The 15,768-nt window shown below is 47.0% G+C and overlaps 2 protein-coding genes across 2 annotated transcripts in view; both read left to right on the top strand.

The window, feature by feature from the left end:
• The first annotated feature begins 1,285 nt into the window (after nucleotides 1-1,285).
• On the top strand, nucleotides 1,286-7,116 carry LOC308184835 (uncharacterized protein). The gene is made up of 4 exons (XM_080572419.1): nucleotides 1,286-2,205; nucleotides 3,955-4,010; nucleotides 4,565-4,708; nucleotides 5,733-7,116. Exons 1-4 carry the CDS (start codon nucleotides 2,144-2,146, stop codon nucleotides 5,792-5,794), a joined length of 324 nt encoding a protein of 107 aa, XP_080428545.1. The 5' UTR covers nucleotides 1,286-2,143; the 3' UTR covers nucleotides 5,795-7,116.
• Nucleotides 7,117-7,366: 250 nt separating this feature from the next.
• The window catches only part of LOC308184724 (transitional endoplasmic reticulum ATPase-like), a 33,676-nt gene continuing 25,274 nt past the window's right edge, over nucleotides 7,367-15,768 (top strand). Inside the window, exons 1-3 of the mRNA XM_080572098.1 lie at nucleotides 7,367-7,563; nucleotides 13,259-13,370; nucleotides 13,756-13,928. Coding sequence (XP_080428224.1) covers nucleotides 7,547-7,563; nucleotides 13,259-13,370; nucleotides 13,756-13,928 — 302 coding nt within the window. The 5' untranslated portion in view covers nucleotides 7,367-7,546. The remainder of the gene's footprint in view (nucleotides 7,564-13,258; nucleotides 13,371-13,755; nucleotides 13,929-15,768) is intronic.

The following is a 15,768-nucleotide window of genomic DNA, read 5'->3' as shown; positions in this document are numbered from 1 at the left end:
AAAAAAAAACGATAAAGGGAAATGGGTACTGCCCGATGGACGGGAAGTGTTACCAAAATCAGTAGCTATGAGGGTGCTACGGAGATTTCATGAACAGATGCACTGGGGAACCCAGGCGTTGGTGGATCAATTTGCCACAAATTATATGTGTATAGGGATTTATAATATAGCAAAGAGGATCGTAAATGACTGTATAACTTGTCGGAGGGTAAATGCTCAACACATGAGAAAAAGGGTCCCGGGAGGACGAGAATTGGCACATCGACCTTTTGCAAAGATTCAATTAGACTTTACTGAACTTCCAAAAACAGGGCGATATAGATACTTGTTAGTTATTGTAGATCACCTCACAAACTTTGTTGAAGCATTCCCTACGGCAAGGGCCACAGCTCAAACCGTGGTAAAGATATTATTAGAAAGCATCATACCCAGATACGGGGTAATAGAAGCAATTGACTCTGATCGAGGCCCACACTTTGTGTCAAAGGTATCCCGAGACACGATGAAGGCTCTGGGAATTAAATGGGAATATCACACTCCCTGGCATCCTCAGAGTTCGGGAAAGGTAGAACGAATGAATGGTGAAATTAAAAAGCAACTAACAAAGCTTATGATAGAGACAAAAACCTCCTGGGTGAAATGTTTACCGCTTGCACTATTGAATATCCGGACACAGCCCCGAGCCGATGTCGGAATCTCACCTTTTGAAAGGCTGTATGGTATGCCTTATGATTTAGAGATGCCATCTGATCACCCCCAGGTACAGGATATCCAATTAAAACCTTATTTAATACAGCTTATGAACCGACGGAGGGAGTTGCAAGCGAAAGGCTTGGTGGCTAGATATAGCAATCCATAGGATACAACCTGGAGATAGGGTTCTAATTAAGACATGGAAAGAAACGTCTTTAACACCACGGTGGGGAGGCCCCTATGTTGTTTTACTTATCACAGAGACGGCTATCCGGACGGCTGAGAAGGGGTGGACACATGCCAGTCGCGTGAAAGGACCGATCCAGAAAAGCGAATGGGAAGCGGTCACAGGCCCTGATGACTTAAAGCTTACGTTGAAACGAACTCGATAAGTATGGTTTAACTGTCTATGTATCGTAAAAAGGGGGAGAGGGGACCCTGTTTGATCAGAAAAAGGTCGCGGTTACCTGAGAAACTCCCCTGAAGAACACTGCTGCTGCCGAGAAGAACCTGCACCTTGTAGTTCGCTGCAACCGAACTGACAAGCGAGGCAGAGAGTGAAACGGTGGGGAATTACGTGGCCAGGTAAAGAACTCTGGAAAATGGGCCCTAGCCATTTTTTTTTGCGATACATAGTAATGGGTACGATTGTTTTCACTGTTCCTGGGTCTGCGCACCCTCACAAACCTTTTAAATGGAGCCTGATTAGATGAGAAGATCACCATGTTGTTCAGCAGATAACTACTGCTGGGGGACTGATAGGGGAGGCATCATCTATATAAAGAAGGAAGAGACTAAGAGTCCCCAACGGGTGGGACCAAATCAGGAACTGTCGGGGAGTGTTTTGAGGATTCAGCCTACACAAGCTTTTAGAATGCTAACTCCTAATAGCCCTAAACCACTGGAGGTTGCTAATAAATCAGTAAACCCGGAGTACGGGATTAGAAATGAAGGGGTGACCGGGAATAACATATGGAGAATCATGAATGCTAGTTATCAGTTGTTGAATCAAACAAATCCAGACGTGCCTAGACCTTGCTGGTTATGTCTTGATATAAGGCCCTCATATTACGACGCCATTGGGGATCTGGGAGAGACCACCTGTTCAAACAAAACTGATCCCCCACAATGCCATTGGGGAAGGGATGTAGGAATAACGTTAACGGAAGTAACTGGGAATGGCAGGTGCGTAGGCACGGTCCCTGGTGAGAAGTTCCATCTATGCAATATTACAGAAAATGTTACACAATTAGACAAAGAAAAATGGTTAATACCAGCAGATAACACTAGATGGGTCTGTTCATCGACGGGTGTTACTCCTTGCTTATCACTCAAACTCTTTAATGTGTCTAAAGATTTCTGTATACAGGTAATAATTGTACCAAGAATTCTGTACCATTCTGAAGAGTGCTGAGTATATGCAGACCACACTGGAGTAGTGAGGGATACAATGATGAAACTCAGAGAAGGATTGGAAAAGAGGAAACGAGAGAATGAAGCCAGGCAGAATTGGTACGAATCTTGGTTTAATTATTCACCTTGGCTTACAACTTTGCTGTCAACAATAGCAGGACCTTTACTGTTGTTTATATTAGCACTGACTTTTGGACCACGTATATTCAATCGAGTAATCGCGATTGTAAAAAACTGGTTGGAGGCTGCTCATCTTATGCTTGTGCGCGTGAGATATGAATCCCTGGAGCAGGAGGAAGATGGTGCAGAGACTTTAGTGTTGAGCAAGCGAATACTCCAGAAGTTCAATGAACAAAATATGTTGGAAAAAGAAAAAGGAGGAATTGTGATAAATTAGTAGGGGGTTTGTTCATTGTCTTCAAGGATGTAAAGAATCTGATAAGGTTTCGCAATTCACAACATTGTGATAAGGGGATTAAGCGAGTAGATAATGAGGAAGGGAGGTTGGGAAAACATCCTTGTTAAAACAAAGGATTCTGTGAAGCAACCCACCGCAAGACATCCTGTTTGCTGCTTCACGACCCCCCCCCTCCCTTGAACACGAGTACAACGTGTGAAAAACAACGACCCCCAACAACGGACCGCGCAGCCTCAGAAGGCTCAACAAGTCCTGACAAGCCGGAACTTGGATGCTATAAAACAGTGACGAAAAACTCCCTGGAAAGGGAAAGTTGCGTGCTGTGGCGGAGCGGAGACTCCCCAGCCGCCCAGCGCTGTTTTGCTTGTGCCTGCTTACTTAATTAATAAATTATTTTAGATGGACCAGAAAATTGCGTGGTCTCGCTTATAACAATTGGTAGGACTGGGCTACAGTTTAAAGTCATCCTAGAAATACACTGCCTGGATGGAGCAGGAGGAGCAGCTCTTTCCTCATGCTTAATTTCAGTATGTGGCCACCTGGGCAGTGCTCTAGGACATATCCAGTAGTGTAGCTATACAGTGGAAGGCTGGGGCACAGCACTGCTCTCAGCAGAATATCAGTGTTGATATTCTTCACTGATATTCAGCGTTGATACGTCTTGGGGAGAAGGTGAAGTGTGAGACTGATTTGTGAATTTTGTGAGATTTTAGACTCCTCTCTATGCACCTAGGACTAGGGGAAATGTTCTTTGTGCATAAATCTAAATAAATCAAAGTTGCAGTGTTCTTTCACGGGGAAGGTTGGGAGGTTGCCCCAGCAGTGGGTGCTGCCTTGTAGGAGAGCCACAGTTTGTCGCTGAGCTGCAAGCATGTTGGTTTTCATCTGTCAAGACCCTGGAGCAGAGGAGAGGGGTCAGGGTGACTTTCTAGCTAGGGACAGCATTGGTGTGGCCAGCCCATGTCCCAGGTGGGATGCAGAGGGGCATGTTGATGAGTCTGACCTGAAATATCTCCAGGGAAGTACTGGATTTCTGCATTCTCCTTTTCCTGAGCCTCCCCTTGGTTTAGCTCAGTTTACGTCAGTTTGAGTTAAGGGTATATCCTTGAGGAGAGGCTGGAGCAGCCAGAGTACCCCTCACCGGGCACAGGGCTGGCCAGTGGGCTCCTGTCCCAGAAGAGTGAGAGTCTGCACTGCCTCACGTGGAGAGCAGCTTCCTACCTGCACTAGGGCTGGGCGTGGATCAAGCTGGGTGAGAACAAGGAGGCCATAACGCAGTTCAGCAGGTGATGAAGTCCCCCAAGAACCCAGCAGGCAGCAATGGTTGGTGTGGGCAGAGTGTAGATTGGTGTGGGGGCTGATATGACAGCTTGCAGCTGACTTCCCAGCCCAGGAATGGCACTGAAGTTCATCTGTCCTCCCACCTGCAGGTGCCTCAGCGAGCTTTTGCGGTTCCCACTTTATGGGCCTGGTGCTGAACTGACAGGTGAGGCTGTCTGCAGCTGTGTGCTTGGCAGTGGTGGGTAAAGGAGCGGGGCTGCAGTCCCACTGCCACCTCTGGCAGGAGGTACTTGTCCTGGTGTGCTGAGCTCTGTGCCATGCTGGGCCTCTGAAGGGATGGGCTGGTTGGGTTGGGGGCAGGGTTTGCCCTCAGCTCTGCCTCCTTCCCTGCTAGGTGACAATTAAGTGGTTGTGAACTGGAAAGCTTCTCAATATGGGATTCCCAGGGATAATTTTGCACTAGTTTTTGCAAATAAGCAGCTAAAGGCCAGGCTGCTGCCTGCTGAGGTTGCTGTTAAGCTGTAAGCACGTGATGTACTGAGCTCTTGATGTTCTTTGCTAGTTCATTCTGCTGCCTCCTTGCCTCTTTCATCCTGGCAGCCTGAAGCTGAGGTCTGCCATGGGATGTTTGTGGAGCCAGAGAGCTGGCAGATGAACAGCCCAAGTAAATGTGTGGCCTGTTTTACCACTAACATGGGATGTGGGGGCAATGTCTGGAGGGTGCTGTCCACAGGTGTGTGCGTTTTTTTTTTTTTTCAGTGATAGGGAATCTCCTGCCAGAAGTGGAGGTTCTCCAGAAGATCAGGTTGCTTTTTCTCACTGGGCGAGGTACGCAGTTCCTGGAGCTGGGGAAGCACAAGGAGGCCTTGCTGGATTTCCTGTACGGCTTGCAGGTCTTGCCAGGTAAGAGGCTTTTTTAGGGGAAGGAACAGAAGGGATTCTCACTTTTTTTTTCTTTCCCTGGACTGCTTTGCTACCTTCAGCAGGAAGGTCTCATGATTTATGTCATGTTTATTTAAATACCAAGGACTGCTGTAGGGCTACTAGCAGTGTTAGGTACTTGAGGTGCTCCTCTGGAGCCTGGTCAGCTTACTGCTAGAGAAACAGACCAAAACTATTGCTGGATGAATGTGTCAGAACCCTGCCCACAACCAGTACCCTGAGACAGCTTGAAAGTCAAAAATCCTGGGCACAGCTAAGGCATGGTATGTGCTGCTACAGGGGTGACCTGTGGGCACCTGGACCAGCCCCTTCTGCTCAGTGCTCCAGTGGCACTGCAATGCTGTAGGGAGTAGGGATGTGAGTTTTGGCAGGGTCTGCCAAACCTGCTGGTTCCAGTCCTGACCAAGGTTCCTTCCCAGAGCCTTGCACCAGGGCTACAGACCTGCTTGCAAGGAAAACCCCAGCCCAAGCAGAGGAGTGGCTGTCTGTACTGCAGGGCTGATGTCATCTGCCTTGGCTTCTGTCCTGGCTGCCAGCCCTGGGGGTAATTAGAGCCTGTGATACAGCTGGGAAAGTCCTCCCCTGTCACACCACCTCTCCTCCTCCAATGTGTCTTGTATGTGACCCAGCTGCTAGCTCTTACCTGATACAAGCCCTATGGAAGCTGAACCAAAAGCAGGAGGCTGCTGCTCACTGGTGGAAGCACTTGGAGAGGCCCATGGGGGGAAGATGGGCAGCAGGAAGGACAGGAAAGGCGTGTTGTGGGGCATTTGGGATGTCAAATGGCCAAAGACGAGAGTTTCAGCAGTGCAGCCTGTGCTTTAAACTGGGGGCAGTTTAGCTTAGCTCCTGCTGGCTTTTACCTGCAGCTTGAATGTGTCAGGGGAGCTTCCCCCCTTGTTTTCCTTCAGGAGGGGTGAACTTCCTAGTAGTAGGACCAAGGGAATGCCACAGACCTTATTGCTGCAACACACTTCTTTTTCAGGCCCTTCCCTTTGTACCTCCTGTGAAGCAGGCAGCCTTCCTGCAGAGGGAATCTCTTGCTAGAAGCATACAGGATTACCTCAGGAGCACGAGCCAGGATCCCTTCAGCTAACCCAGCCAGTGTCCTCATCACCACCTGCTGGAGTCTCTGTGCACCAGGATGACATCAGGCCTTTAAGGACTCCTCCAGGACTCAAAACTGCTCTTAGATAAAGCTGGATTTCCCAAAAGACGGAAACAGAACAGATTCCCTTTTCTAATAAACTGAATAGATCTGAGGCTTTTATGCAGTTTTTTGTGCCCCCTTTCCTCCAGCAATTCAGAGTGAACATTTGCAATGAAGACCATGGCCTTGATGCTGCCATGGGCTATGCCCCGGGGTGGAGATACCCTTGTTCCTTTGAAACTGGTATTAGCTCATCACCATCACTCCTTGCTCCAGGGAGCTGGTGGTGGAGCCAGACAGCCTCAAAAAGCAAAGGACTGTCAGATCACTGGTCTCATCTGTGCTGTGTATGTTGTCTCTTTTCAGTCACTGTGGTTTGCAGCCTGGAAAAGAAGTTTGGGCTCTGAGGTCTGAATTACACGGTGGTGCACTGGCCAGGGAAAGCAGCAGGGCCGAGACCTGTGCGTCCCTGGGGGTCCTGGCCCTAAATGCTGCACCTTCTTACATCTGCAAGCAGGGGGGAAGAAGCTCTCACCATGTGCTTCATGCAGCTCGTTTTGAGCTCAGGAAGGTTCCCTGTCCGTGCTAAGTCTTGGGTGAGTCTTGTCTACCACAAGCCCAAAGAAAGGGTTGAAAACAACTCTTTGGTGTCCAACATGAAGAAGCCCCGAATGTATCGCCTCAATAACTAGGTCGGTGCTGATGAGGCAAGAATTTGGCCTTGACCCAGAATAGGCTGCAGGGTGAAACTGCTCTTGGAAGACCCTAAATTCAGTGGGGTCCAACTCCTCTGCACCTAAAGCTGGGGGAGCCCAGGGGTAGACAGGCCTCACAGTTGCTCTTAACTCCCACCTTACTTCAGCCCTTTAAAAAAAAAAAAAAAGAAAAAAGGGCAGGCAGGAATTAAGCACAAGAGCAGCAGGTAATTAATTTATTCATAAGCACCTGCAGGAAACCAAGGGCGTGGCTGGTGGGGGGCTGGCCAACAACAACTGTCAGCAGTACCTGGTGTTCTCTGAGGCAAGTGGAGGGAGCTCACCCTCCACAGAACCCCCCAAAAACCTTAAAATGGGGGAAAACCTACTCTAAAGCTGCCTGTGGGGCCAAGCGAAGGGCTGGTCCTGACTTAGCCCCTCCCTGTTGGGGAACCCGGGTGCGCTCAGCGCACCAGTGCCGCTGCCCGAGCTGTCAGTCAACCGCCTCCCGCGCCTTCTATTGGTCGCTGGCGGGACGGGTCTTCCACCTCTATTTTCCTATTGGTGGATTTTTACCATTGGCCGCCCGGCTCGCGTTGCCAGGTAGATCAGCCACGAAAATGAAAGCACTACGATTGGCTGACGGCCGTCGCGCTTGGCTCGTGTCGATTGGGAGGGGGAAAAAGGAGAGGGGCGGAGCAGAGAAGGCGAGCGCCCTTTTTTTTTCACCTTTCCCATTAGCTGAGCCTCCGCCGGGCGGAATTTCCGATTGGTCAACGCGCGCTGTTGCTAGGCAGGCAAGGCGGTGCGAGGCGACGCGGGGCGGAGCTCCCCTTTCCGATGAGTCGGCTGTGAGGCCAAGGCAGCGCCGAGCGCCCTGAGAGCCGCCGCCCGCCGCCGCCGCCCGCCGCCGCCCTGGTCCGAGGACTCCCTCGCCCCTTCCCCATCAGCGCCATGGCCTCGGGATCCGAGTAAGTGCGGACCGCGGCCTAGGCCTGAGGTGCCGGCCTCGGCCTCCCCCTCCCCCTCCGGGACTCGGTGATGTCGCCGTGTCCGGCTGGAGGGGCCCGGCGGCGGGGTCCCCGCTGCCCGATCCCGCTGTGTCATGCAGGCCCCGAGGAGGCGGGGCTGGGCGGGAGGGGGAGGTGCCGCTCTCCGCGTGCTCCCGGCCGGGCGTGTGCCCGCAGGGGGCCCCCGCGCGCGTCTTCCTTCCCCTCCCGCCCCCCCCCCCTCCCGCCCCCCCCCCCCCCCCCCCCCCCCCCCCCAGCCGGGAAGTGTCGAGTCACTCGGGGGGGGTGCTGAGGCTGGGGCCTCCCCCCAGGCCCGGGGCCGCTCGGCCCGGCGCGGCCCTGGCCCGCTTTTGGCCCGCTGGCCCCCTGGCCGGTGAGGGACCAGGCGTTGGGGAGGCAGACATATTGTGGCTGGGCCGAGGCGGGGTGCCCCGTGCTGGCGGCTCCTGCCCCTCGGCCTGGCTTTGCTTCCAGGCCCGAGATCAGCTTTCACACTCCTCAGCACTGAGCTGAGTGACAGCAGTCACCCCACTCCTGTCCCACGTGCGTTGGGCTCTGAGAAGTGTTAAAAATAGCACCTGAAGAGAATTTCACAAATCCGGCAATGCCTCAATGACCTGTTTACCCTCCCAGAGGCACCCCTCATCCCCTTAGTGCCTGTTGTTTACGTTGTCCTTTTCTTTTGCAACTCCTGAAGTTCAGACCTGCTTGGTTCTACCAAGACGTGCTAAGAATTCAGTGACCATGGTAGAGCTTGTGATGGAAGCGTAGGCTAAAAATCCCATTTTGCAGCTGGCTGAGCTGAACGATGCCTTTAAAAGAAGGTCCACTTTCGCAAAGTTGTCACCACCACATAGGAATCGACAGAAGTTACTCTGCAACTGGACAAGAGTTGCATCTTAGCTGCAATTTTGGGTGCGGTGTTGTTGGCAACCATCTTGCTGAGCTGAGCTTTAGCACTGCTGATGCAGTGAAAACTCAATAACCAAAGTTGTTAAGCAGATATTCTTTATTACGGCACCAGGTGTGTGGGGGACTGCTCTGCCTAACACACACACACACACACACACACACCAAGGGTTACTGGCAGTGTGCTTATATCAGTGGGACAAATACATATTCATTTCATTTCCCGTAAGTCTCTTGCATATTCATCAGGTCTCCCAAGAATCATCAAGGTAGGTTCCCGCCCCTATTCCCATGGAGTACTTGGGTGGTCTTTTGATGAAGGCCAGAAGTCTTCTAAACTCCTGACCCTTCCTGTCTTTGACAGACTTCAGCAGTCAAGCCAGTTCTTGCTGGTGCCATTATCTATGCATACAGTCTTTTGTTCCCTTATCTTTGGGTCATAAACATACAATTGTGCTGGCTAAGACCTAGGAATCACCATCCTTTATCTTGTTCCCTGTCTTACTGCAAGAGCCACCAGAGCGTGGTTTCTGAAGAGATTCTCGTTTTTATGTGCGTACCTGCCTGGCACAGCATTTAGGAACTTGGCATCTCAGGCATGGGGATGAACTCACTACTTGGTTTCCCTGTGCTGTTCTAGTATGTGGCTGCAGTCACCAGAAACATCAGTCATTTGCTTTAATGGATAAAATGCATTGTGGATTTATAATACCTACCTGGGGAAGGCAGTTCAGTCTGTAACATGGATGTTCCAGGGTCAGGATTGTAAGAAACTACTGACGGGTTTGTCTCAAAAGAAGGTTTGTGAGGGCGTTGATTTAAAAGGCCCACCAGCCTCCAGAAGGTGTGATTGTTTTCACTTTCATTGCTGAAGCTGGAATCGTTTTGAGTCAGTGACTTTTCCACTATATATTCACCACAGACTTGCAGGAACATCTTAGTTCCCTAGTTCATGGGAATTTTTGGAGATTAGTGCTTGTTTTCAGAAGAATTGCTCATCAGTAATTATCTTCTGCTCTCTCTTCATATAGTCTGCTGTAACGTGTAGCCTTTGGGCATTACCATGTGCTGAACAAGGGGTGCTCTGACGCAAAAAAACATTGAGATGTTAAAAGTTGTTAAAGTGGCCCCCTCCCCTTTCCAGTGTTAAATGGGTCTGTTGGGCTGCTTCACTGAAAGAAAAGGGGACTAAGGATGAGACCTGGGAACCCCTTTTTGGGGAGGCTTCAGGGCTAGTACGTGTTTGCTTCAATTTTACTGATGTCTTGTTCTTTATGTACAAGTTTGCCCATTAGCTGTGCAGGGGATTATGTCCTCACTCCTGCCCTCTGTCTAGGGGCAAGTTTTGAATTTCCTTTTAATCCCCAAGCAGCTCTAAAGTTATGTTTTGCGTTCAGTTTGTCTCTCTGTTGAGTCAGTGAAAGAAGCGAGGGAGAAGAGAAGTGTGTGAGGGAACTGACACAACGGAGGAGTTGGGGAGGTGATCTAAAGAAGCTGCAGTTTCTCTCTGACAGAAAACTCATTGGGGAGCTTTAAAAATTACTTAGGTTAGCTGTCTGCTGTGAGAAAAATCTCAATAATTTTCTTCAGACAGGCTCTTCTGTGAAGCTATTTTATTCGTGATTACAATGGCAGGCGTCCTGTCAATCAGGAGCTCATTTTAGTAAACTAATCATAACCTTTTATTCCCTATTACCCGACGCCTGATCTCCTCCCCTGTTTCCTCATTGGCTGAGTACTACAGGTTCACAAGCTACTCGACGCTCCTCTATACCATATATGTACAATTTTTCTTTTTTTCAACCCTTTACTTTCTCCTTTCTTATGCTTTGAGAACTTGTGATCTTTGTTTTACTGTTCTCACACTGCTCATCCTGTTTTTCTCAAGCTTCTACCTTATTTTGGAACAGTGAGGCCTCCTACTGTCCACTTATCTACTAGGCATTTCTCCTTGTTGTGACTACACAACTACCTTGGAATACAGAAAATTAGTTCTGTACTGCAAAAACACAACTTACTTTCTCACACTGCCTTGGCCCCTCACTGAAGTTTACCAGTTTACCAGAGGATCACAACCCATGCTTTAGGCTTTCTAGGTTAGTATTTTTAATTCAGGCTCTCCTTCCCTGCTGCATAGATGTTGTCTGAGTGTGGTTGAGGGACGAAGATGTATTTTGCTCTGTCATTTCAGTTATCACGTGAGGAATGCCCAGGAGAGATGCAACAAGGGCAAATGGTGATGGTAATGTTCTCAGCTGCTCCAGGAAGACTCTGTCAAAGTCCTTACACTTGTCTGTAGGAGAAACAACATCACTTGCCTGTGTAGCTGCCATGTAATTTCTTAACGCCTTTGGTTCTTTGTCTGCATGACTCTTAGGTCAGAGAACTGAAGCTGAGCCCAAGCATTTAGATATGTGTGCTGTTTCCTGCATACCTTTATTCCTTTCTTAATGCCTCCAAGTTTTTCGATGGCTTTAAGTGCAGTAATGTACAGATAGCATTAATCCAGCCCTTACTTCTTACTTAGGGAACTGCAGGTTCAGTTCTTCAGTACTAAAATTTTGTTTTCATGTTCAGCAGAACTAAATGTACCTCTTGCTGTGTACTGGAAGATTGCTGAACTTCCCTCCCCAATTCTTATACAGCTTTTGCTTTATTGAAAGCTTTGGTCAAAAAACTTTCTCTTGTTGCCCAATTCCTCTTCCATTTATTTTTCTCTGGAGTCCCAGTCAATTTTTTAGGCTGCATTGCAATCTCTGTGTCCTGAGGGAGAGCTACTCACTTTCAGTGTCAGTTTATGCAGCCAAACTCTGGCAATGGTTTCTTATCAGAAGCTCTTTGGATCCACATCTCGTGTGGAGGGGTATGAATTTCATTCAGCCTTTGAACTAAATAGAAGTATTGTTGCTTGCTAGTGTCCCCTTGTACAAGTTTTTAAATGCACCTGCTAAATTAATTTCCAGTGTCCAGGAGCTGATGCAAGGTCCTTACAAGTAGTTTGTTATTTCTGCCCGCTGTTTTAACTACAAGATGCTATCTGACCTGACCATTTATTTGTTTTAGTTTTCTTAGTGCTCTGTTAGTTTTTCCTGGAAATCCAAGCCCTTTTAGGACTCTCCTAGGACCATGTTTTAGCTTGAAGATGGAATTTGTGAGCTTCTTCCTGGATGTGTCCAGCAGACTTCCTTCTCTCTCTTCAGATTTTGCGAGTGGGTCTGTAACACTTCATGCTCATTGAAGATGTTAATTTCTTACCTATTGCACTCTTAATGAAGAAAGTGAAAAAGGCAACTTGGCCAGTGTTGGCAGTCCTGGAAAGACATGTTTTACAACTCCTTGTTCTGTTTGCTTAAAATAATTTTGGCCTCATTTACAATATGTTTCCTACGCTACTAGAGCTTATGCAAAGCTTGAAAACCGTTTGGAAACAAGCTGGCTGCTCTCATAGGCTTGTATTGTTCCCCTGTTCTTTTGAAGCCTCAGAGAGAGGAGCCAATACTGCACAGTCAGTCTTGGAAACACTTCTGTCTTGAGGGTGTGAGGGGTACCTCAGGTAACGTCATGCTGGAGGTATGTCACACCTATGATATACCTCTAAAGATGCAGTGAACACGCTAAGCAAAGCTCTGCTGCAACGTGCTGTGTTCATGCTGTGCAGCTGCTTGCTCTGCCACTTCCACTCAGGGTTTGATTTCTTCTGGTTATTTTGTCTCTCAAAGAGCTAAACAGAGCCGGAGGGTGCAGCCAGCACAGCTGTCCTCAGAGCTTCCTGCTCTCTGCTGGTGCTTGCTGCTCGCTTAGGACAAAGACAGGTATTATTTTTTTTTGTTTGTTTGTTTTGTCTTGTTAGGTCAAGCACAAGTCTACATCACTTTCTGTTATGACCTATGGCACTTCTGGACTACTTTGAAAAAGTAGTCAGATGCCTATCAAGGGAAGTTCCAATGGTCTCTTGCTGTTTTGATTGGCTAATGTACAACTTCCAAGATCTTCTTGGTTCAAATTTATGTGTTTTTTTTTTTTTAATGAAATGAATAATTTGCTGTATTAGATTTTGAAGGAAGTGATTTAATCTGCCTTTCTTCCCTTTCCTTGCTGTTTGTTTTGCTTGATTTTTGTCAAGACAAACGAATTATCTGTCATAATTCTTGTGGTGTAGTGGGCTAGAGCTGCAGTGACTCCTATGAAGATGTTGCAGAAAGGTGCTTATATCCTTAAAAATATATATATATCACATTTTTTAATGAGCACTTGGATATTTCTACTGGCTTGCTGGGTTTAACTAATAGCCCTTGACAGGCTAAACTCTTACAGCTCTTCCTGTCAGGGGAGCTGCAACATTGTGCTTTAATTCCCCTATTTATCTGGGATTTGTCACCAAATAGACTTAAACTTTTGTTTCGGTTGCAGTGGTTACATGTGATTGCAGATGAGTCTGACTAATTCTTTTAGGCAAAACATCTTACAGTCAGCAACATCTCACTGACCACTTCTTTTCACAGATAGCTTCACAGCTATTTCTATTTGAGGCTGGTAAGGTAGTTAATATTTACTCACAGAAAGCATTCTGGTTTGAACACCTGGAGTGGGTGCCTAGGAAGAATATTCTCTTTTGTCTTACAAACCAGTATGGTTTTTAAAAGATGTGACGATAAAAACCTATAGTTAATGGAGACCAAAGCAGGGGGGTAGCTGGAGAGGGAGGAGTGGTATTGCTTAGACTCATAACTTCTGTTTTCTTCTCCAGTTCTAAAGCGGATGACTTATCGACTGCTATTCTGAAGCAGAAGAACAGGCCCAATCGGTTAATTGTTGATGAAGCCATCAATGAAGACAACAGTGTTGTGTCACTGTCCCAGGTGTGTCATCGGTGAAAATCAAAGCATTTCATCTGGGTAATATGCAAGCTGTTGCTGTATATTAACTCGAAATTTAACTTTGCGATGTGAATCTATTTGTATAAGAAGCTGCAGCTGTTATGGGTGAGGGAGGTGGGTTGTCTTGTTTTTGAGCACTCTTCTATGCTAAAACATATTTTGATGCTGAACTTTTAAGATTCTGTCAAGCTTAAGCCCTTAGTCTGGCTTCAGGATTAGCTCATGACCAGGGTAGTGGGATCCTGTGTCTTTGTGGATTTAGTTCATGTCTTCCAACACGTAATTCTCCAAAGTCAAGTAACTCTCCTTCACAAGCTCAAATTCTTGTTTTTTCAAAAGCTTGCTCTAATGTTGTTCCTGTTTGCAGGCAAAAATGGATGAATTGCAACTGTTCAGAGGAGATACTGTTCTGCTAAAAGGAAAGAAGAGGAGAGAAGCAGTCTGCATTGTTCTGTCAGATGATACCTGCTCAGATGAGAAGATTCGCATGAACAGGGTTGTTCGCAACAACCTGAGAGTGCGCCTGGGTGATGTGATCAGGTGGGGACTGCTTTGCTGACTGTTGCATGTCCCTGAGTTGTCCAAATAACTTGTGCGCTGGCCCTGAATTCATTCAGTCAGTAGCAGAGACAGGATCTGCAGGAAGTATTCTTACATCTTCCAGAGGTGACCTCAGAAACATTTTCAAGTGCACAGCTTACATCAGGGATCTCAGTTAACTTTTGGGTGTGTTTCTGGCTGTGTACATATTGGGGTTAATACTAAAGAATGATGCTAAAGATTCTTGAAGTCTCTTCAGCACTTTTATGGGCCCAGGTCCTGTCATTAAATTGAATAGTTTAAATATTCCACTGCTGTCAGTTTTCTTCCCAACTTTACATTGTCAGATGAATTCACAATTTTTTCTTGTCTAAATTTCTAATTTCTATGCCATTAACAGGGGAAAGCATTAAGCAATATTATAATTGATCTCACAGTATCTAGCTCAAGCACCAAGCTGTCCTGTGGCATACAGAAGTTGAAACTTGCTAGGAATGAATGACAAAAACATGAAGCAGTCAAATACCAAGATTAAAAATCCCCAAAGGAAGTTTATAGTCAGGTTATGTATATTTCAGTTCTTGTTATAAAAGTAATTTTAGAATTAGGAATGCTTTAAAAGTGTTGCAGGAATTTTGTTGTGCAACACTTGAAGTACACATCATGTAGAATACATCATGGGTTACAGAAAACAGTTTCCATTCTATGATAGGAGTAGAGGGAAACTGCCTTAGCACTTCTGAAATACAAAAATGCTAATTTGCAGGCTTAGGTATGGGAAGGCTGACAGCTCCTCCTCCTGAGCATCTTCCTAATCTGGAATCTCCTACATGTTCTGGGAAAATTGGAACCTAGTTTCTGGCATTTTTCTTCCTGGAATGATACCTGGAATAATCTGTAAATGTAAAATATGTTTCATACAAACTTTGTAGAGGAGAGGGGTGAGGCTGTACCGCCCATCTCTCTATCACTAGAAAATGCAAGTTTTAAACAGAGTTGGAACAGAACAGTGCTTTGACCCAGTCCCTGTGAAGTAAAGGTGAATTCTTAACTTAAACTGATAGGGGGCTGCTGTTGGAGTCTTTTCTAGTGTGACAATTGAGCCTCTGCCCTCGCCTCTTCTGCTGGGACTGTGTCTATAGCGGTTCTCAGCCCTCCAGATGCATTACAGATTCTTAGCTTTGTTGCAAGGGTCAGAGAACTTTGACACCTCTTGCCCTCATAAGTTTTTCTTGCTGATCTTTAATTACTTATTGTCTTACCTTCTGTGGCCTGGTCTCTGCCAAAATACAGATTCATGCATTAATCACTTCCTGCTTGTGGTCTGTAAACTGTTTTCCTTCTGGGACAGTCGGTCTTTTCCTTTACCCTTTTGCTGTATCCTCTCTGTAAAGCATGTGGTAAATGAATCTGTTAAGAGTCTCTCACAAAGCAGTGTATGAAAAGTAGTATGCTCAGTTGCAGTTCAGTGTAGGCTTTTCTTAGCAGGCAAAGCACAGTTGAGCTTTTTGCCTCTCAGCCACAGCTCGATACTCAGCTATTTCTATGGTAGGCTGTTTGCCTACCCTGTAAAATCACAGCTGTGGTGTTTATTTAAAAAGCGGGAAAGGGCCTTAGGACTTTAACCTAAATGTCAGCCTCCACAAAGTGGGATTGATGGATGCCTTGCTGCAAGCCAATTACCACTGATTGGTACTTTGAGAACCTTGCTCTGAATCAGGGTTATCGGCAGCAGGGGGCTCTATTCCTTGTAGTAAGTTAGAAGACAGAGATAAAGGAAAAAAGTTACCCCAAGCTCACTTTCCCTTACAGTTAGTTCAGCAGTAACTCCTTGTTGAAA

The sequence above is a fragment of the Anser brachyrhynchus genome (genome assembly GCF_964034855.1).
Source record: "Anser brachyrhynchus genome assembly, chromosome: W".
Lineage (NCBI taxonomy): Eukaryota > Metazoa > Chordata > Aves > Anseriformes > Anatidae > Anser > Anser brachyrhynchus.
Note: the sequence above shows the minus strand (reverse complement) of the source record. Positions and strands in the feature narration are given on the sequence as shown.